Source organism: Haliotis rubra, unplaced genomic scaffold (assembly GCF_003918875.1).
Source record: "Haliotis rubra isolate DU_JTF1 unplaced genomic scaffold, ASM391887v1 Scf340, whole genome shotgun sequence".
Lineage (NCBI taxonomy): Eukaryota > Metazoa > Mollusca > Gastropoda > Lepetellida > Haliotidae > Haliotis > Haliotis rubra.
In genome coordinates this window covers 1,019,916-1,041,534 of record NW_025767014.1, presented here as the reverse complement: position 1 = coordinate 1,041,534, position 21,619 = coordinate 1,019,916, and the positions used below count along the sequence as shown (strand labels likewise).

General features: G+C 42.4%; 1 protein-coding gene across 1 annotated transcript in view; it reads left to right on the top strand.

Moving 5' to 3' along the window:
* Positions 1-21,387, top strand: part of LOC124284661 — a 38,867-nt gene extending 17,480 nt beyond the window's left edge. Inside the window, 10 exon segments of the mRNA XM_046720766.1 lie at positions 892-1,064; positions 5,382-5,517; positions 8,897-9,126; positions 10,048-11,981; positions 12,714-12,764; positions 14,953-15,120; positions 15,753-15,961; positions 15,963-16,034; positions 16,641-16,826; positions 18,031-21,387. Coding sequence (XP_046576722.1) covers positions 5,392-5,517; positions 8,897-9,126; positions 10,048-11,981; positions 12,714-12,764; positions 14,953-15,120; positions 15,753-15,961; positions 15,963-16,034; positions 16,641-16,826; positions 18,031-18,114 — 3,060 coding nt within the window. The 5' untranslated portion in view covers positions 892-1,064; positions 5,382-5,391 and the 3' untranslated portion in view covers positions 18,115-21,387.
* The last annotated feature ends 232 nt before the right edge of the window (positions 21,388-21,619 follow it).

Genomic DNA, 21,619 nt, shown 5'->3' with positions numbered 1-21,619 from the left:
TGCCGTCGTCACTGTGTCGTGCCAAGACCAACTAAAGGTTGGTCCAGGCATTTCAGTCGTGCTAGAACTAATTTTCATGGGTTCGAATTTTTCAGTTTCACCCTGTTTACAAGTATTTGCTTGCCATTTGCGTTACGGTGCTCTTTTGAAAACATTCACTCGTTGCTTCACTCCCACGCTAATCTGACACGTTAGCATGCGAGGGACTGCTCAGTATCTTAATTAATTTCATCACAGTTTGCATGATCCCACTTCCACTTTAACACTGTAAATCACGATTCGTGAAAATGCACGCACGTGTTAATGAAGTATTTGTTGTTTGTTTAACTGTTTAATTCCGTTTGGTAATAAACATATTCTAGATATGACGCGGCCTGTAAATCATGGACCAGACAATCCGGTGATATATAGCGTGAAGAACGACCCACGTCATCAGAATGTCATCGAGCCTGCCTGCCCACCCGATCAGTTGGTTCGCCTCTTATGAGCAGCATAGGTTGCTGGTGATCATTCCGTACCCCCTCGGAGCGAAGCGACCCGTGAAGATCCGGGTTAGAAGTGATCTTCAGTTACCCATGCTTGTCGTAAGAGGCGACTAACGGGATCGGGTGGTCAGGCTCGCTGTCTTGGTTGATACATGTCATCGGTTCCTAATTGCGTAGGTCGATGCTCATGATGTTGATCACTGGATTGTCTGGTACAGGCTCGATAATTTACAGACCGCCGCTTGAATATTGCTGAGTGCGGCGTAACACTAAACTCACTCACGGGTGCGAAGCATCAGCACTATCACACATGTTCTCACTCACTCACTCACTCTGCAAACCAGTCACAGTTTACTTTTACTCACCAGAATAACATAGTCTGACTAGGTTTGACTCTGTGTTGCAGATAACCGAGCATGCCCCTACCCACCACGTAACGCACAGCCTGAGTGACGTCACCATCTGTTAGCTTGCACAATGGGAAGCGGCGCGTCCAAGGAGACAAATCGGCCGGCTACGGTCGCGTCACAAAACGCCTCCACCTCGTCCAGACCGTCAACGTCATCAACGGGGGTCAAGGTCAGCACTACCAATATTCCCGTGACACTAAACCTTATTTCAAAATCGTATGAAAATAGCAAGAAACTCAAAAACAGAAAGATATATAATACCATCTTCTTGACTTGGCCCACCATAGATCTACATTTGACATTGTTGAATCAGTCTTAGCGTCAGTAGTCGTTGACATCATGATAAGAGGCTTGCCATGTCTGTTTTACTATGCGAATGTCCCTTTAACAGTTCCTTGTAACCAGTACCTCTAAGTAATTATGTCCCCAAAGAGAGAGAAATACATAGTGAAACTTAAGCTTATAATTCTGATGAAATACATTAGTCTGGGATGTAAGCAACAGCCCAGACTAACCTATAGTCCCCGTATAAAGAAGTCATACACAGGTATAACGTTAAATGAATAGAATTCTAAGGAACCCTCTTTTAATATAAAACTGTCTAAAGTCGGAGCTGAAAGGGAGATGTGTAACGGTTGGCATAGCTCAGAAACGTGGTAAGATTGACATAAAGCGGTTAATTCCTGTAATAAGGGGAATGCATGCTGCAGTCATATATTTATCAATAGAGGTTATCATTCAATCAGTCCGGACATGGCTTAATTAATATCTCCATCTATATATAAGCCGAGCGTATCCTGCAGTCAAGACGAGTTATGGGCAAGCGGAGATTTTGTTGTGAAAGGGTGTTTCTTGTCACAAATCAACACACGCAAGGGATAAACTGAGTCAGTCAATGAAACAATTGGTGGAGGTAGGTTTATGCTATTTGTTATTAATTGATATTAAACATTAATCATAAACACCCTCCATCCAAAACCTAAAACAGTGCTAAAGGGAACTCGTCATACACCATTACTGCCTGGACTTCAAGATCATATGGGGCGGTGGGGTAGTCTAGTGATTAAAGCGCTCGCTCGTCACGCCGAAGACCCGGGTTCGATTCCCCACATGGGTACAATGTGTGAAGCCAATTTATGGTGTCAGCCGCCGTGATATTGCTGGAATATTGCTAAAAGCGGCGTAAAAACAAAATCACTCACTCACGCAAGATCATTTGGAAGTGGTCCTGTCTTAAACAGTTCTTTACCTGACACATTCCTGAACCCATAAACGCAGGCTTCCCCGCCGTCTCTTGTTACAGCGCTGACAACGCCCTCAAAGCGCCGACAGCTGTTCACAACAATAGTTACTACAACCACCTCATTGTTTATTATTGGTCCTTGGATACCAATCTGTTTCCATGAATATATCCCCTTGTTTAAGAACATCCGGATGGGTGTAATGGATTAGCTGTAAATTATTAAAACGACGGCCTCTTAACTTAAATAATAGAGCACATTCTACATTCCCATTTAAGTGTACACCTGAACATTGGTAAGTTGTGTTTCTCTAAGTTTTAAATTTGGATTGTAAAAAATCCAATTACAAATTTCTTGAAAAGAAATGATTGTGTAATTCATCGCGTTATTGATTTTATGTCGTATCAGAAGCGCAAATGTTTACCGAAGTTTACAAGCCGGGTCTTGAACCGCAGTTACGGATATATGAATATGTCTTTGATGTGGAGAGATTTGTAATATACACCGCTTGATCCACAGGTTTATACATTGGACATGTTTAATACACCTAGGTTTACTTAACGGATAAGGTATTACGCAGATATAGATCATGTTTTCCATGATAAACATCTATACCGTGTTTAATGCAAGTGTAAAGTCATTACGTATAACACGGTATGTGCGATATAACGTTTGACTTGTATTTGGTCTGATTCTGAATAAATGTTTTGTTGTTCAAATACGTGATCGTTCGTCAAAACTGCTATAGGCTTGTGGGCGAGTGTTTACTTTAGTAATTAAACAGGATAATGGAAATTTGTTTAGCTTATGGGATATCGCGAAAACCTTTATTTTTTGCGACATGAATAATGAATGATTACAAATTATTAAAGGCTATGGAACAAAGCAGTAATTGTAATAGCCTAATTAAGTATCGATTTTAATAACGTGATAATTTTGACACGGGCCCGTGTTTGAACATGCATCTCACGTCCGATAGGTTTATGTCTGAACCGACTGATTGATACTCATCGATCAGTTTAAATATTGATGACATATTGTTTGACAGAATCATAAATGAATACTCTAAAAGTAATTGGGAGGGTGGTGTTAGCTGATTGGTTGAAAATGTGTTTCACTGCGTATCAATACGTTTTGAAATAAATATCTATTTATTAATTTAAAAGGTTTAAAAATAACGATAATGATAATGGTTCCCAAATTACATTCTCGAGCCTCAAATTTGAATATTCTAGGAAAAATAAACATATTATGTTATTCTCCTGAATAGTTAAAGCATTTGTTAAGGAGTTTTTACGCCGCTTTTACATGGATACACCTCCCAGATAATGTATACTAACCGAGGAGATTGGTCCTTATCACCTCAATGTATGGGTGGTGGGGTAGCCTAATGGTTAAAGCGTTGGCTCGTCACGCCGAAGATCCGATTTCGATTCCCCACATGGGTACAATATGTGAAGCCCATTTCTGGTGTTTCCCGCCGTGATATTGCTGGAATATTGCTAAAAGCGGCGTATAAAAAACAACAACTCACAACCAAATGACACCATTGGATTTCAGACATGGTAAACTCTTCATCATATGACTTCACGTTAAATTAAACGATTGCCCATATCAGATATCTTTATCTTAGGTTGATTTCAGAATGAACTCACCGAAGGCGTCAACACAACAGATAAATATTTGTCTGTAAATTGACTTCTACTCTACGGTGTGTAGAAATAAGACACATATCGATTGTTTAGTTATATTACCGTACTTTGACAAAAAATCGTCCGACTAAACAATGATTAAGAATTGTCTGAAAATTCGGCTGAACTGTTTACAGCCGTGCACTGTTTCAACCCCGAATCGCATTAGTCCTTACAACATTAAAATACCATTAAGTTCTCCGTGCATATCCAACGAACTAATATAAATAAATGAGTCTCGCTTCAATCAACTTGTGTACGGGAACCATTCCCCCCGCGTCTGTAGGAAAACGAATGTCTATAAAATCCGGGACGCTTGAATGAAGAGTCCCCGATAATAAATGTTGGTAAGAATGACGGCATTGAAGCGTGTGAAAATTGATTTGTTAACGGACAAAGCCCACATAACCGTGCTACAAACTAATTCTTGTTGGGCCTTCTTGTTCTTGTGTTGACGCATTTACGACCGTGCTCATTAATCAATCGATATTATCGATCACAGCGAACCAAAGAAACAGTTCCGTTTATCGACTCCGTAAAAAAAACAACTAATATTCGTTGATCATATCAATTGTTATCATATTATTTTCAAAGAAGTTCTTCCATAAAGAATTCTATAGATCTGAATGTTGTCGGTGAAATTGATACAGGTATGCCACTACTAAACCGGCCCGTGAAGATCCGGGGTAGAATAGGTCTTCAGCAACCCACGCTTGCCACAAAAGGCGACTATGCTTGTCGTAAGAGGCGACTAACGGGATCGGGTGGTCAGGCTCGCTGACTTGGTTGACACATGTCATCGGTTCCCAATTGCGCAGATCGATGCTCATGCTGTTGATCACTGGATTTTCAGGTCCAGACCCGATTATTTACAGACCGCCGCCATATAGCTGGAATATTGCCGAGTGCGGCGTCAAACTAAACTCGCTCACTCACTCACTACTAAACCAGTCATTCAAGCAGGGAAAAGGGGTTTTTTCTCGTTCGATAGATAAGGTTTTTTTGTTCAGTGCAGGTATATGTACAACACTAGTTTGTAGGGAAGGGAATGGTTATATGGTGACAGGTAGTCGATGGATCTGAAAGCGGTTAATTCCTGAGCTTTCATGTAAATAAATGAGTCTCGCTTCGATCAACTTGTGTACGGGAGACATTCCCCCCCCGCGTCTGTAGGAAAACGAATGTCTATAAAATCCGGGACGCTTGAATGAAGAGTCCCCGATAATAAATGTCGGTAAGAATGACGGCATTGAAGCGTGTGAAAATTGATTTGTTAACGGACAAAGCCTGAAAGCGGTTAATTCCTGAGCTTTCAGATATGGAAAAATCAAGGAATTGATAAATTCATTGAATTAAAGTTACGAAGTTGACACACCACCAGTTCATTGTATTTTCTGAGAACTAACATTAAACGGTATTGTTGTAAAGTTACCCTTTTGATACTATTGCTTTGTTTCTCAACAATTATGGACAGGCAACATTGCAGTTGGTCAGGAAACTTAAAGAAGTTAAAACTCCAGTGGTATGATGTATTGTTCTCTATTGTTTTCACAGCCGAGTATGAATGGTCGGACCAACAGCACGATGTCTCGAAGCCAGACCCCACCCCCCGCCACGCCCACCAACAAGGCCAAAGGCCGAGATCTTCAACGAGAAAGACTACAAATTTGTCTTAGATCATGTCAACAAAGTAAGATACGTGTGCTCTGCTTCTTACACATCCATAATTATTCAGCCTGGTTTCCTTGTACGGGATTGTGGTCAGTATCGCTGACTTGGTTCATGCCTGTCGTAGTACATTCCAGTAACCTACGGGGACAGTAGGGTAGGCTAGTGGTTAAAGCGTTCGCTCGTCACGCCGAAGACCCGGGTTCGATTCCCAACATGTGTACAATGTGTACAATTTCTGGTGTCCCCAGCCGTAACATTGCTGGAATATGACTGAAAGCGGCGTAAAACCATACTCACTCACTCACAGTTACGTAACTCGATGCTTATGATGCCAATTGTCTGGTTTTAATATGCCCATGTCACACCTTTTGAGAAAATGGCTCTTTTGTACATTTTGTTTACCACTTTAATCCAGACATCCTACTGTACCTTGGAAAGTTCAATAATGGAAAGATATTTTCAAGTTTTGCACAATTTTGTAGAATTTGTAATTATATTTGACCCGGCTACTGGAAAAGATGATACTATCATATTGTTTTGTATGTGTACACACTCGATCAATACTTGAAGAGTAACTACAATATCGCTGTTAGTGGCCTCAGTGTAAATTAGGTTCCGTTCAATCTTTTTATTACATACCCATGTAAACTTAGGATAGTGATACAGGGGTGCAATACGGATGACGTCATCAAATCCCGTATTGCACCCCAGATTCAGTATTGAACCCCTGCCGGTTCTACATTGCTATACGCTATGGTTTGTTTTATTGAGTAACAGATTAATGCAAGATAAGAGGGTATATAATAGAATATAGGACTCAAAGACTGACTGACTGAGTTTGGTTTTACGCCGATTTTAGCAATATTCCAGCAACATCACGGCGGGGGACACCAGAAATGGGCTTCACACATTAATGGGCTTAACCATATTGATACTGTTGATGTCCCCATTACAGCTAAAGAAATCACGGAAGCTGTGAATAAATTAAAGAGTGGAAAGTCATCTGGTCCGGATTATATAATACCAGAATTACTAAAATCATCACTCAAGTATATATTGCCTTACTTAGAAAAACTCTTCAACAAAATCCTTGATATAGGTGTTTCCCAACGGCTGGGAAAGTGGCATTATTGTTCCTATACATAAAAGCGGGTGCCTCAAAGACCCGAATAACTACCGGGGAATTACCTTAAACAGTGTGTTTGGAAAGGTTTTCACATCTATCCTTAACAAGCGCCTATCGACGTGGACTGAAATTAATCACGAGATATGTGAAGAACAAGCAGGATTTCGTCAGGGCTACACTACTACGGACAACATCTTCACACTAACTGCCTACGTACAGAAATATTTCAGTAAAAGAAAAGGTCGCTTATATGTTGCTCTAATTGACTTTAGGAAAGCATTTTGATTCTATCAATAGAACAAAACTGATGGACGTACTTCGAAACATCAACTTGAGTGGGAAAATGCTTCACATTTGGATGTTGGTATTACGGAATATTTTGTTCAGGACTCTGTCAGTCTGTAGACTTGTATGTCCAACTCTGTCCAACTGGAGCGCAAAAGTTTGTAGTGAAGAGTCTAATAAGTATTCTTCAGCATCAAGAGTTTTGTATGTTAAGTATGTATCATATCTTGAACTGCTGGTTAAAAGGTCATGCCACTGTTGGGAACTGATAAACGCTGTTTAAAGTCCTGAACAAAATATTCCGTAATACCAACATCTTGTGAAGCCCAAGCATGTCCCATTCCAACATTTTGTAGTAGGGTTCTAACGTCGGAACACCATGTATGTCGACCTACATTGTCCAGATTATACAACATGCCATATGCCTTGCGTGGTAGTCGATGAGACGGGAGATGAAGAGTCTGATCCAGTACTTTATGCATCTGACGGCACTATCCAACTACAGAGGCCCCGTGAGCAACGTATCTGTCCACACTATGAAATCGAAGATCTGTATCAGTTTACTTTGATATGCCCTTCCCTTGACACCATCAGAAAAGCTATTCTACCAAGTTATGTGATCAGGAACCCATCAGTACACATGTTCTCAAAACTTATGTCAACAACTTCACACTCTGTGCTTACAAAATTAATGGCATTCATTCATGTTGCTTTTAAGAAGCGAAAATGATTGTTTATAATATCACCCATATTATTATTACTGTGTCATGTATTTGGGCCTATGGCCACACATGCATTATGGAAATAAACAACAACATAAACATTGTACCCATGTGGGGATTCGAACCCGGGTCTTCGGCGTGACGAGCCAACACTTTACCCATTAGGCTACCCCACTGCCCCTAGAACTCAAAGATGTCATGGGACATCTCTCATTGGGACATTCTCCGCTCCCATGGTATCTTCTCGTTCAATACAAAACATCCAAATACTGACTGACTGACTGAGTTTGGTTTTACGCCGCTTTTAGCAATATTTCAGCAACATCACGGCGGGAGACACCAGAAATGGGCTTCACACATTGTACCCATGTGGGGATTCGAACCCGGGGCTTCGGCGTGACGAGCCAACGCTTTAACCACTAGGCTACCCCACCGCCCCATATCCAAATACACTAGTATGACGCTCTATATATGTACCATATGTTCGCGTGTAGGTTCAGGCGAAGAAATGATTTGCCTTTGCATGTGTTTTTGACTGGTGCCGATAATAGGGCTGTCGTTGTCGCAAACACTTTGTATCATCACTATTGTGATGCTTATAGTTGGAATCGCACGATGGAGATTTCTTGTGACTATGGATCTTTTTTAATTTGTATTCATTGGATATAACCGCAAGGTTAATTGTCTATCAGCTGCCAGTAATACCCTTTAGCACTGCGACGTTTTCAAGTGTGTGTTATAGTATGACGTTACGGTTGCCTTATAGTATGAAACATCGACCTTGTCCTTATTTGCGGTTTGGTCAACTTGATGCTTGAAATGATCGATTCAAATATTATACCTGGATCACTAATTAAGTTTGCATTATTACACCGTATACTCAGCCTCGATCGCGTTCGATGAGAGCACCTGCACTGTCAGTGTCAGTACTAGTCTATTGTGTCTCGTGATGTAGCCAAGCGGGTAAAGCGTTCGCTCGTCACACTACACTTCCCGGTTCGACTCTCCCAGAAGTAACATGTGTGAAGACGATTTCAGGTGTTCCCTGCCTTTGCTTGAATTTCGCTCATTAAACCATATTAAAACATTTACTTTCTTGTTATTTTCGTTGCGGTTGGGTAGCCCGGCGGTAGAGGTTAAAGCGTTCCCTCGTCACACCGAAGACATTGGTTCGATGCCCTTATGAATACAATGTGTGAAATATTGGAATATTGCTAAAAGCGGCGTAAAACCATACTCACTCGCGCACTTCTTGTTGTTTCCAGGCACCCCTGAAGTTGCTGAGCGGCACGTTCCGTGAACTGGTCCAGTATCTCACTGGCCCGGACTGGACGGAAATATCCAAGGTCCGATCCATCTTCCTCTGGTTGACATCAATAGATGTCTACAACCTAAAGATGGAGGAAGACCCCCCGAAACAGTCACCGATGGAATACTTCTCCAAGATCCAGAAGAACCAGGGAAACCACGCCCATCTATTTTCTGGATTGTGTCAGTAAGTGTAGTCTTTGTTTTTACAGTTATTGATACAATGGTCACCTTTGTTTCCTTGCTGTGTATCACCGTGCACTCAGGGTGCGAACCGTTGCTCATGCAGTTAACCACTGGTTTACCAGTCATAACCAAACATCCATGACCTGAACCCACCATTACCAGCACACTCCGCCATGTGTAAAACAGTGGTAGCTGCCCCATGGGGTATCTTGAAAGTTTTTTGTATGTTTGCTGTTTAACTGACTGACTGACTGAGTTTGGTTTTACGCCGCTTTTAGCAATATTCCAGCAATATCACGGCGGGGGACACCAGAAATGGGCTTCCCTCATTGTACCAATGTGGGGATTCGAACCCGGGTCTTCGGCGTGACGAGCCAACGCTTTAACCACTAGACTACCCCACCGCCCCCTTGCTGTTTAACGCCGGTCTGCGCAATTAGGATACGATGACATTTGTCAACCGTGTCAGCGAGCCTGACCACCCGATCCTGTTAGTCGCCTCTTACGATAATTATAGAAGCAACGGGAGAAAACCAGTTCTAACCCGGACTTTCACGGGTGATATTGTACATGACCTGTCATGCGCTTCTAAACTTGTGTACTTTACGCGTCTTTACATACACGTGTATAATACAGGATGGTAGATGCGCTTAGATGCTAAAACACTGGTGATTGTTTTTTGTCGGGGGGCCATTGCGATCGTTGCCATTGGTGCACGACAATGAGTAAGTTAAAAAGATATTTTAGCTTTGGTTTTAACCATCTCAAAACCTAAATAAAGAATAGGTGAATCTCCTAATTAACAGACGCTAAAGGTGTTTGTAGACTAATTGGTGTGTTGCGGTTACTTTGATAAAGAGACCTTTACAAATGTGAAACCAGTTATTATGTAACTAATCCTTGATGTTGTCTTTTCACCAAGAATGGCCAACATCCCCTGCATGATCATCAGCGGTATGAACAAGAGCGCCGCCTATGAAATCGGTAAAAAGGTGGACCGGAAAAGTATGGGAGCCCAGTGGAACGCTGTCTACATTGACGACTCATGGCGATTCGTGGACGCCTTCTGGGCTTCGGCATGCGTAGTCGGCCGGAAGTCGGGGGAATGGACGCTGGTAGATTCCGACGGCAAAGTCGATGACGAGGAGGAGGAAGCATTGGCAGCAGAAGGGATAACGGAACATCGGATCAACGAGTTTTACTTCCTGCCAGACCCGGACAAAATCATCTGGACGCACTATCCAGACGAGAAGCAATGGCAGCTGTTGGCCAAGCCGGTGTCTGTGAAGGAGTTTGAGGAGCACTTCTATGTCCGAGAGCGGTTCCATATCCTGGACATGAAGACCTTCCCGACCAGCCAGATGAAGTGTACAGTCTCTACGAAAGACGGTGAAATCAATATCCCTTTCCAACTCCCTCAAGAGTTGAGTGAACATTACCGGTTTAAATACATGTTGTACAAGTCTCGTACTCATATGGAATCCGAGAGCAAAATAGACGCTTTCCTAGACAGGTTCGTGTTCTTTGAACACGGTAAAGACTTGGTTGACTTTTCTTTAAGGTTTCCTGTGAAGGGGAGGTTTAAAATGGACGTGTACGGTTTGGACGTCCGGGAAAGTGACATATTTGACCTTGTGTGTACGTACTTGATACAGTGCCCCACAGAAAAGAAGAACTGTCTCCCCCTCCCTGACTGCCCGCCGTTAGGATGGGGGCCGGTGGGGATCACAAAGAAAGCAGGGCTCCACCCTACGACCCACGACAGGGCTCTGATAGAGACCAAGGACGGAAAGGTGACTGTGAGGTTTAAGACAGACCAGAAAATTAAGATCCAGTTGTCTCAGAACCTGAAGCACGCAGCCATCGATGACGCCACCCTCAGCAAGTACGCACTGACTCACCAAGAGGATGGTGAGGCGGTTGTCAGTCTGAGACTGCCCCAGAAGGGAGAGTACGCACTCAAGCTGTATGCCCAGGGGGAAGGCAAACCAGGAGAGGCCCCCAATGTCTGTAACTACCTTATCAAATGTACAGGGGTTGAAGGAGGTGGTCAACCATTCCCCAACTTTGCGGAAGGATTTCTAGGAAAGTCACCTATTTCTGATGAACTTGGCGTAAAAGCCGTATCCCATCCTGGTGCTCATATTGACGCTAAGGATGGGAAGGTGTCACTTAAGTTCAATGCAAGGAATGATGTGGAGATGATATGTGAAATTCATTCTAACGATCCAAAGGCTCTGAAGAAGACAGCGGTGGCTACACGGAATGAGAACGGGGAATGGACGTTTGACGTGGACATGCCCAAGGCTGGGGAGTACTCTCTAAACGTGTTTGCCAGACAGAAGGGCAACCCCAACAGGATATACAACGTCCACAGCTACTTGGTGGAATCGACAGGGAAACCTGGCTACACTGACGAAAAGATTGATGACGAGATTGACGGCGCCGACCTCGTCATCCCTACGGAGACTGTGGAGACGTCTGAAGACGTTGTTGTGATCCCAGTCCCGCCTGGTTGTAAGAGGGCTGTTGCCGCGGTGCACAGGCGTAACGCTAATGACCCTCCGAGCAGTGACCAGATTGAGTTCATTTCCCAGGACGACATGAACCTCGTGAAGGTCGAGCTGAAGGAATACGGCGAGTACTTGCTCAACCTTTACGACATCGACGAGAACGGCGTGGTCAAGAACGTGGCCCGGTACCAGGTGAACCGGAAGCGCCCTGGTGACCTGTATAACACCAACCTAAAGATGATCATGGAGACGATGAATGAAGAAGGAGGGAACACCTCCAATGGTCGAGGTCCGTCTCTCTCGCCAGAGGACAACGAGGAGGACAAGCAGAAGAGAACAGAAGGTAGGTGTCATATCTGTGTGACCATTAACGAATCATTTGAAACATAAAATAGCAACTATTGTGTGCATAGAACACTGCAGAGTGAGACAGTTTTATCACTCAGGGACTAGATTTTCGAAGATAGCACTAAGATAGTCGTAAGTGCTATACATTAACATTAACTTACGACTATCTAAGCGCTAAGAGTGCTTCGAAAATCTAGGCCCTGGAGCGAGAATTAGTTTCGTCTAAGACTTTGAATAATAAGGAATGCATGACATTCAGCCTCACAGTGTTTATGTTTAAAAATTTAATAGTTTAATATATACGCAAATATTTTAGACAGTGGTCGTATGTAAGAGTTTTTATATATGGGATTATACTTTGTTTGTGAAGTACACATATTTGTTATAGTTGACCACTACCAAATGACATTGTGTATTCACAGCATTCGGCCATATGAGCCGTGGCAATTTACATTTGTCAAAGGTCTACACAAAGTTGTCAGACTTTGGGATAGATTCTAGACTTTGCTGGCGATTTGGTGCATCACTCTGAGAGTTTGGGTTCGAATCCCAGTTTGGGCTCAAGTGCCAGAATTCGTACTTAACTGAGAAAGTGTAATCCCCAAACATGCTATTTATTATCAGTTATGATAGTAAGAGTTTTTAAGGTAAGACATGAAACATTTAGAAGTCAGTGTTATATTCAGTTCATTTCAGTATATTTGATTCAATGCGGTTTTCATACAAGGTGGCAAACGACCAGGTGTTCAAAAGGGGACAGCTCGCAAACCGAATCAAGGTAGCGCATGGCTGGATGTTAACGTCCATGCATGAAACCGACGTAGAGAGTAGTCACAATTTCCTTAAAGCAGAGGCCCCCCTCACACCTTACCCTTTAGGTCATTTCACATAGATGAAGAATCCTTCTCACCTAACATTTGTAGTGTAACGTTAACGCTTTACCGGGTCTTGCAGCCTTTACATTCACAGACTATAGAATAACTTTGATTTGTCACAGATTGATGAGTGAGTGAGTTAAGTTTTACGCCGCTTTCAGCAATATTCCAGCAACATCACCAGAAGACACCAGAAATGGGCTTCATACATTGTAACCATGTGTACTGGGTCTTGTAATGCTAAAAACTGCCATTAAGGTATCTACTGTTACTGACGATATTAGTACTGTCCTTTTTTATAGTACTAAGACCCCGTCAGTGACAGTAGATACCTTGATGGCAGTTTTCAGCGTTACAAGCCCATGTGCCCATGTGGGGAATCGAACCCGGGTGTTCGGCGTGATGGGGGAACGCTATAACCACTAGGCTACCTGATCGCCCCTCACAGATTGATGAAGTAGTTTACTCACATCTTTATTAGGTAGAATAGTTTAACATTATTTTTTTAATTTCCCTTTCAAGCATCATTTTATCATTTTAGATAATACCTCCTTAGAGCACTACTTTGTAGTTTTGGTTCAGACCCTCTACTTACAGGGTCCCAAACAAGTGTCATTAACACCTCTGTGTATCAAGATTAATGTGTTCCCCCTGTGCTGCTTGAATGTCTAGCATGTTACCATGGTGACGCAGTGAAGCGTGTACCCCCGTCTATATAATTTGAATCGTTTTTATGCATAAGTATTCATTTGTTTTTAGTAGTTGACTGCAGCGTTCCAAATTAACGTCCGTCCTTAGGCCCGAAGCCGACTGAAAACCACTCCGACCAATAGCTTTTGTTTTCTGCAGGTCCTTGATGTTGATTTTGCTGTAAATGAAGACCAGTCAGTCACTAGAATTAAATAAACAACGCAACCGAAAAACGCAATCCAGTTTGCGTCTTTAGACTAATGAGTCACTCACATATGCCAGGACGAAAGAAAACCACCATCCACAACATACACTCAACAAATAAGTCAAGGACCACCCCAATTATCAACATTAAAGTATTTAATAGTTCATATTGTGATCCAAATAATGCTTAGATATTGAATATTGGGGTGTTCCTTAACTTTTTTGGGTTGAGCATAATAAGAATGATTAGTGTGTCTGTGCCCCCGTCAAGCTAACTATCTGCATGATCTCCACAGAGGGAAGGTTACTTGTAGTATGTAGATATAAAAGCTATACTACCTGAGTAAGCGTAGTCACACCTTGTAGACGGTCAACCCTTAACAGATAGCTGCAGACTCTATGCCGTTTGTAGAAACTAACCGTATAGATGACAATAAGTATGCACAACAATGTGATGGTATTCAGATAACGTTATTGTCACCGTCATAGTCTGTCTCGCAGTCCCTGAACTACGTCATTGTCTGTTCCACCCTACGTTTGCTGTAACGCAAAAGCCCTAAAAGAGCTAGTCTAGATTTCGGGCAATCTCCAACCTTACTCGGGCTCCTTTTCAATTTAAATGTCTTTGTAGGTAACTTATTGATGTTCAGAGACAAAACTTTAGTCCATCAAGACACATTCGTCTTACTAGACACAGTAGTCTGTCTCACAGTCCCTGAACCACATTATTTTCCCTACTGCCTAGCCGTCCCTGCAATGTAGTCTGTCTCACAGTCCCCGAACCACATTATTTTCCCTACTGCCTAGCCGTCCCTGCAATGCTAAAGCCCTAAATGAAGCAAGTCTAGATTTCATCAGGCTCTGAATATCTGGTCTCCGTAGGGCTCCTTTTCGATGTAAATGGGTTTGTTTGTTACTATCAAATATGTACACGTATTCAGAGACTAAGCGTTAGTCTATCGTCTTACGAATAGGGGTCATACGTTAAACGATATTTATTAACTTCGGGAATACATGTAACGTGATTTGTTGTTCATTGCTAATGAATGTTATGCTACCATGTGCACGGCCACCCCATGTTCCGTCTTATGCCACCTCATGTCCAACCTAATGTCACCTAATGGCCACCTCATGCCCTCCTAATGTCACCTAATGGCCACCTCATGCCATTCTATAATTCCACTTTTGCTGTCACAGAGGAGAAGAAGCGACACGCCATGAAGCAGCTGCAACGAGCCATAGACCTAAAGGACGAGAGACAGCTGGAGGCAGCCATAGCGACGTATATGGAATGCAACCCTGGTAAAGGCGATGAGCTTCTGGCAAAGGCCAAGAGACTTCTAGAGGTCCTCAAGATCAAAGGAGGTGAGTACGCCAGGCGTCGGCGACAAACTGGTACTATTGAAGATGTCCAGATCTGGACGTCAAGTGGCATGCTTTCCATGATGAAATGTGGCTTAAGACGTGAAGGGTTTGCATGTTATTTCGTAATTTATTGCCTTCTGGATGTTGGCCCCATTTCAACGTGTATATTATATACATCATATAGTGACATAGGTTCGACAGAGAAGATGTTACTCTCGTTCTATTGGAAATTTTATTCAACATATTACACTTATTCTTCATGCGCCCAGTAGTTGAAACATTTTTTTTTATAAAAAACAGTTTTAAAACTAGTTTCTATAACCTTGTCATCATATAAAAATTATTGATGCATTAAACAATCATTTAATCAACGCTTCATTCACACCTCACCCGTGAAGATACGGGTCAGAATTGATCTTCAGTAACCGAATCTTGTCGTAATACTTGGTTGACATCTTATCCCAATTGTGTAGATCGATGCTCATGCTGTTGATCACTGGATTGTGTGGTCCAGTCTCGATTATTTATAGACCGCTCTCATATAGCTGGAATATTGCTGATTGCGGCGTAAAATTAAACTCACTCATACTCACTCTAAACTCATTTACACCTGCATTTATTTCCCTCTACAGAACTAATGGACGCATCCCAGAAACGCGATCTACCCTCGTTAGATCGCGCCATCAAACGGGCCAAGGAGACGAACTCGGACCACCAGCTTGACCTCCAGATCGCAATGGCGTCCAGGCTGCAGGAGCATCTCCAGAAGATCGAGAAGCTGCGTCACGCGGTGCTCAACATGCAGCAGACGACAGTGTCCGAGCTTAGGAACTACTCCAATCCCCCCAGATGGCGTTCATCAGACTCTCATGGCGACATTCCTACTCCTCGGTCACAGCATGAAGGACCTTAAGGTGGGCAATCCGACCGGGTGTTAGTGAGAGGAGTTTTACGCCACTTTGAATAAAATGTATTCAGTTTTGGCATGAATGTGGAGTGTGTCATCAGTTGTGTATTTGCCTGTAATATTACAGCAGATGTTGGGCATTCCATTCTTTGTATACATGACGACATACATATACACGACAGGAGCGGCATGTGTTATCATTTATCTAACAGCCTATGTAACACCTACATTTGCGGCTTATGTCACTATTTGTGTAAAAACCTATGTAAGACGGGCAATTGGGGGTATTCCATAGTTTGTCTAACAACCTAAGACACACGTGCAGGTGCGTCGTAGGCCATCATTTGTCTAACAACCTAAGATACACATGCAGGTGCGGCGTAAGCCATCATTTGTCTAACAACCTAAGCCACACGTGCAGGTGCGGCGTATGCCACCGTTTTTGTAACAGCCTAATGTACACGTGCAGGTGCGACCTATACCATCGTATATCTACATGTCTATGTTACACGTGCAGGTGTGGCGTATGCCATTATTTGTCTAACAGCCTATGGTACAAGTGCAGGTGCGACCTATGCCTTCGTATGTCTACATGTCTATGTTACACGTGCAGGTGTGGCGTAACGTCCAGGCCTTGATGGGGAAGACGGGGAAGGAGTCGATGATGAGGAAGGTTTCCAACTTCAAACCGAAGGACATCCCCTTGTCTGTCTCCCGCTCAGCCAGGAAGGTGCTCGACCCCATCTCCAAGGATCACATCCGGGACGTCAGTGCTGGAGCTGCTACCTTCTACGTCTGGGTGAGTGTAGTGGGGATACGGACCCTTAGGGTGGGGTGTCGTGATTGTAGATTCTGTATGTGGTCACACTTATGTGTGTGTGTGTGTGTAATGGTAGTGTGTTTGAATTCGTGTATCTGCGTTTGTGATTTAATTGAGTACGTGTGTGCGCGCACTTGTGCTTGTGTGTCATGGCGTGTGACAATGCTTTGTCTAAGTGCCTGTCTGACTGCGTTTGTGCGTGCTTGTTTGTGTGTCATGGCGTGTGACAATGCTTTGTCTAAGTGCCTGTCTGACTGCGTTTGTGCGTGCTTGTTTTTGTGTACGATAATGTGACTGAATTCTCGTGTTAGTGCCCGTTTGTGTGATTGTGTTGTGAGTGAGTGCGTGTATGTGTGATGGTGTTGCGATTGTGTTCGTGTACCTACGATTGTGATTGTGTATGACTGAGTTCGTGCGACTCTCTGTATACACGTGTGTGTGTGTGTTTGTGTTTATATGTAAGTGTTTTATGATTGAGTTCGTGAGTATCTGCGTTTGTACGTGTTTGTGTTTGTGTGTGAAAGTGTTGTGATTGTGTTTGTGCGTATGCGTGATAATGTGTGTTTATGTAATAATGTGTGATTGTGTGTGTGCGCGTGCGTCTGTTTCCATGTATAACAGTGTTGCGTGTTTGTTAACCTGAGTAAACCTGAAATATTTGAAAAACTAGAGTGAGTGAGTGAGTTTAGTTTTAGTTTTAGCAATATTCCAGCAATATCACGATCGGGGACACCAAATATGGGCTTCACATATTGTGCCCATTGTCGTCGGCGTGACAAGCGAACCACAAGGCCACTCTGCGCCTCTTGGAAAATAAGAGATCCTCAATTCTTCAGTGTACCACTGACAACATAATACTCATCGGACCCAATCCACATAGCAATCTGTACATAGTGATTCTGTGTTAAGGTCAATACAGCAAGAGTGAGTGAGTGAGTTGGGTTTTACGCCACTTTAAGCAATATTCCAGCAATATCACGGAAGGGGACTCCATAAATGGGCTTCACACATTGTACCCATGTGGGGAATCGAACCCGGGCCTTCGGCGTGACGAGCGACCGCTTTAACCACTGGGCTACCCCACCGCCCCCAATACAGCAGTAGATCGTTATTATGAATTGTTTTCTTTATGTGTAATAAGAAAAGACCTGCGCTTGATCTATATAATACAATTCTGTTGCAGTCGAGAGGTATGATTGAAGAAGTAGAGTCGTACGGGGGATCTGAGGCTAACGCTGCACAGAACAAGCTGCAATACAAGGAATAGGAAGAACAGGCATGGCCAAATGATGAGCTTTGTACAGAGAGATCACCAACGCACAGCCCTTGATATTCAGACGTGTCTTTGTGGCTATATTAATTATCAAAAATTACCATAGACCATATATTCGTTGAGAAAATCATAATGCCAAAAACATGTATTTTGGTCATCAAGACACAGCACTGGATATTCAGGCGTGTATTTGTGGCTATATTAAATCTGAAAATTACCATAGACCATATATTCGTTGAGAAAATCACATAAACCAAAACCAAAACATGTATTTTGGTCATCAAGACACAGCACTGGATATTCAGGCCTGTATTTGTGGCGATATTAAATCTGAAAAATTACCATAGACCATATATTCGTTGAGAAAAGCATAAACCAAATGCATGTTGTATTTGTTATAAAGCCTACATGGTGAACTTCAAGCAAGATCTGAGGCTGCATGTTCTGGCATGGTTATGTGTAGTTGTGATACGCAATCAAGTCAATGTAATAGTTGATGAAGGCAACTATGCGATCGTGTTTAATATTTTTGTACACGTTGTTACGAGCCTTCCGGACAAAGTTTAACCAAATTATATTTTATATCAGCATAACCGGGCGTGCACGCCATCCTCCGAAACATCCCCTCAAACATGACCCTGTTACATTCCCTATCCCATACCGTTGGAGAAGTATATTTATCAGTGTCCAACACGTGTAAAGTTGGTCTTGTTTTAGTCCATGAAGTGACAGCGTCCGTCATTCTGCTCCAAATCTCTCTAAAGTGCCTGTGCATCAAGATCACAATCATCTATCACGGAAATTATTCGTCTTAAATATAACTGTATATAGCGTCAACTTCGTACATATCTTCAGCATACCCCCACTACATTGTAGACCCGCCGCGGTAATGTCACTGGTCCCGTTTATTTCTGTTATGTAGTAGTATAGACGGTTACCCAGTTTGTTGTGAATGAAACATCTATATACAGACTGTACCTGTCTCTTCTGGGTCGTGTTGTTGTGTCCCCCTATTCAATATATGCAGGCTTTCCATCAGTTACCGTATAGGTCATGATATTCCAAGCAGCATTAAACCAACTTACGTACTGTTACGTCACGGAACATTGCATATTCGTTCCAGGGCCTAGATTTTCGAAGCTCTCTTAGCGCTAAGATAGTCGTTAGTTTCATACATTAACATTAACTTACGACTATCTTAGCGCTAAGAGAGCTTCGAAAATCTAGGCCCTGGAATATAGCTAAAGGCGGCGAAAAACCCTAATTTATTGTTATTGGTAGACATAAAGTAGTAGAAATACAATTTTCTTAAGAAATGAAAATAGAATCCAAATCGAGCCATAAATATTAACTTAAGAAGATCACAATTAGAAGATGTTTTGACTTACACCAAATCATCCGCGAATCTAGTTGGATTTGCTTATGTATTTACTGGGAGACTAAGTACGTGGCTATAGGCAAAGTTACTTTATATATATGTGTGTTTATAAAAATAAAAACTTGTTATTTTATTAGAAACAGCGTGGTTATATTTTAAGATGGTGAGTGGACAATATTTTAAGAAAAATATTAGTGTGTGCAGAGCAGGAACTGACTGTTAATCAGAAACCTGCACATAAACAGCGACGACCTGGTCAGGGCATATACGTGTACCCATACTGTTTTAGGTGATTGTTGTTGAAGGTAGATTACGTGATTCCGTCCTTTTTGTTGACCGTTATGTTTACAATTAAATATTGTTTATATTTTTATGTCTGTTTTTCATGTGGTTGTGTATCACAAGACTTTGAGAACATTTAATGCGTGTGACGTCAAGGATACCTGCATGACGTATGTATTGGAAATGTCACGCAAACGCTTGACTGGTCTCCAGCGTGCGCAACAGAGGAAGGGGACAGTACAAAATTAACACCTTCTCAGCGCCGGCAGGTGGCACTCTTGTCTCGCAACCATAGATGCTGAGGTGCGAGTAAGAACTGCATCGCTGAGAAGCTTGTGTCTCAGGTTGACCGATCGTGTCCTTTGGCAGTAGAAAGTATAGCAATCTTCTTCATCAGAGTAGATCTATATTGTCGGCCCAAATATGTGTTGTTTCTAATGTCTCATAATTTAGACATCTGATACCGGTATGGAACCTGTGTAATATGGATTGGTACGTGAATATAGTATTCCGAATTTCATTGTATATATGATACAGGTTATATATTCTTTGTAATTCTTTGAAATTCAACGGTTCCAGTACAAGACGAACGTTTTCCACACTGCTAAAATACATTTTCACAATATCCAGATTACATTCAGCATTAAAATTTCCGATATTATTCCTTTTGTTAATGTTTAAATTTGCCTGCAGCATATTGTATGTACATGTATATTTGCAAGACAATCTCACCATGCAGTTCTATTGTTGTGCGCAATATCCTCAATGAACAAAGTCTACGAGGTTATCGCCCTTGACACATCGAACTCCAGGTGCATTCGTCACCACTCGCCCCTTTCCGTAACCTCGCTATTCGGCTTGTCCCGGAATAACACGAGTTGGTCACGAATGCTCCAGGTGACGATGTCATCAAGTTATGGGTATTGACGAAGCCTAGGCCTGTGAGACATATCTCCGTACTCTTCGAAGTACGTCTATTTTAGATATACTGCTTATATAATTATATTTACATATGTACACGTCAAGCTGAAAGTAAGACTGCTGTATATTCAACGTGTTTACCACGAGCTGTAGCATTCGTCACCACTCGACCCTTTCCGTTATTCCGGAATGTCACGAGTGGTCACGAATGGAGTCATTCGTGACCAACTCGTGTTATTCCGGGACAAGCCGAATAACTTCTTGGAGGGTACGGAAAGGGGCAAGAGTGGTGACGAATGCTCCAATTCGGCTTGTCCCGGAATAACACGAGTTGGTCACGAATGCACAGAAGTTTGTTCAGCCTGGATGTACAGGAATGATTTTGGAATTTATTAGCTCAATACAATGACGTACCCTATCGTTCTTGCCACTGCTGCTGGTCGTGAATATACAATGTATTTTATATCATATCATTGCGAATCATTTTTAGTGCAAACGTTTGTAAATGACTCTTTCAGAAATCTATTGGAAAAACTGCTTTTAACTATTGAGACGTGTTGAGATGTCTGAATGAAGCATTGCATGTACCTGTGTGTCTCATTGTACATGCTTTACATTGTTGATTTGTACAAGATATATTTATCTGAACATGTTGATAATCTGTTTGGAATAAAGATCAAAGAATACCCTGGCATATCCGTTTCCTGATTTGTTTAATGCCGCGCTCAGATCTATTACAGTTGTATGATGGCGACCGAGTTACTGGGTCTGGGCCAGGCAATCCAGTGATTGATATTGATACCCGATCTATCTCATCGTCCTCCATGATATGCAATCAACCATGTGACCAGACCCCTGACACCTGGTCGCATAGAAAACATTCTTACCCAAAGTCACCGTGGGGACCCGTGAAGATCT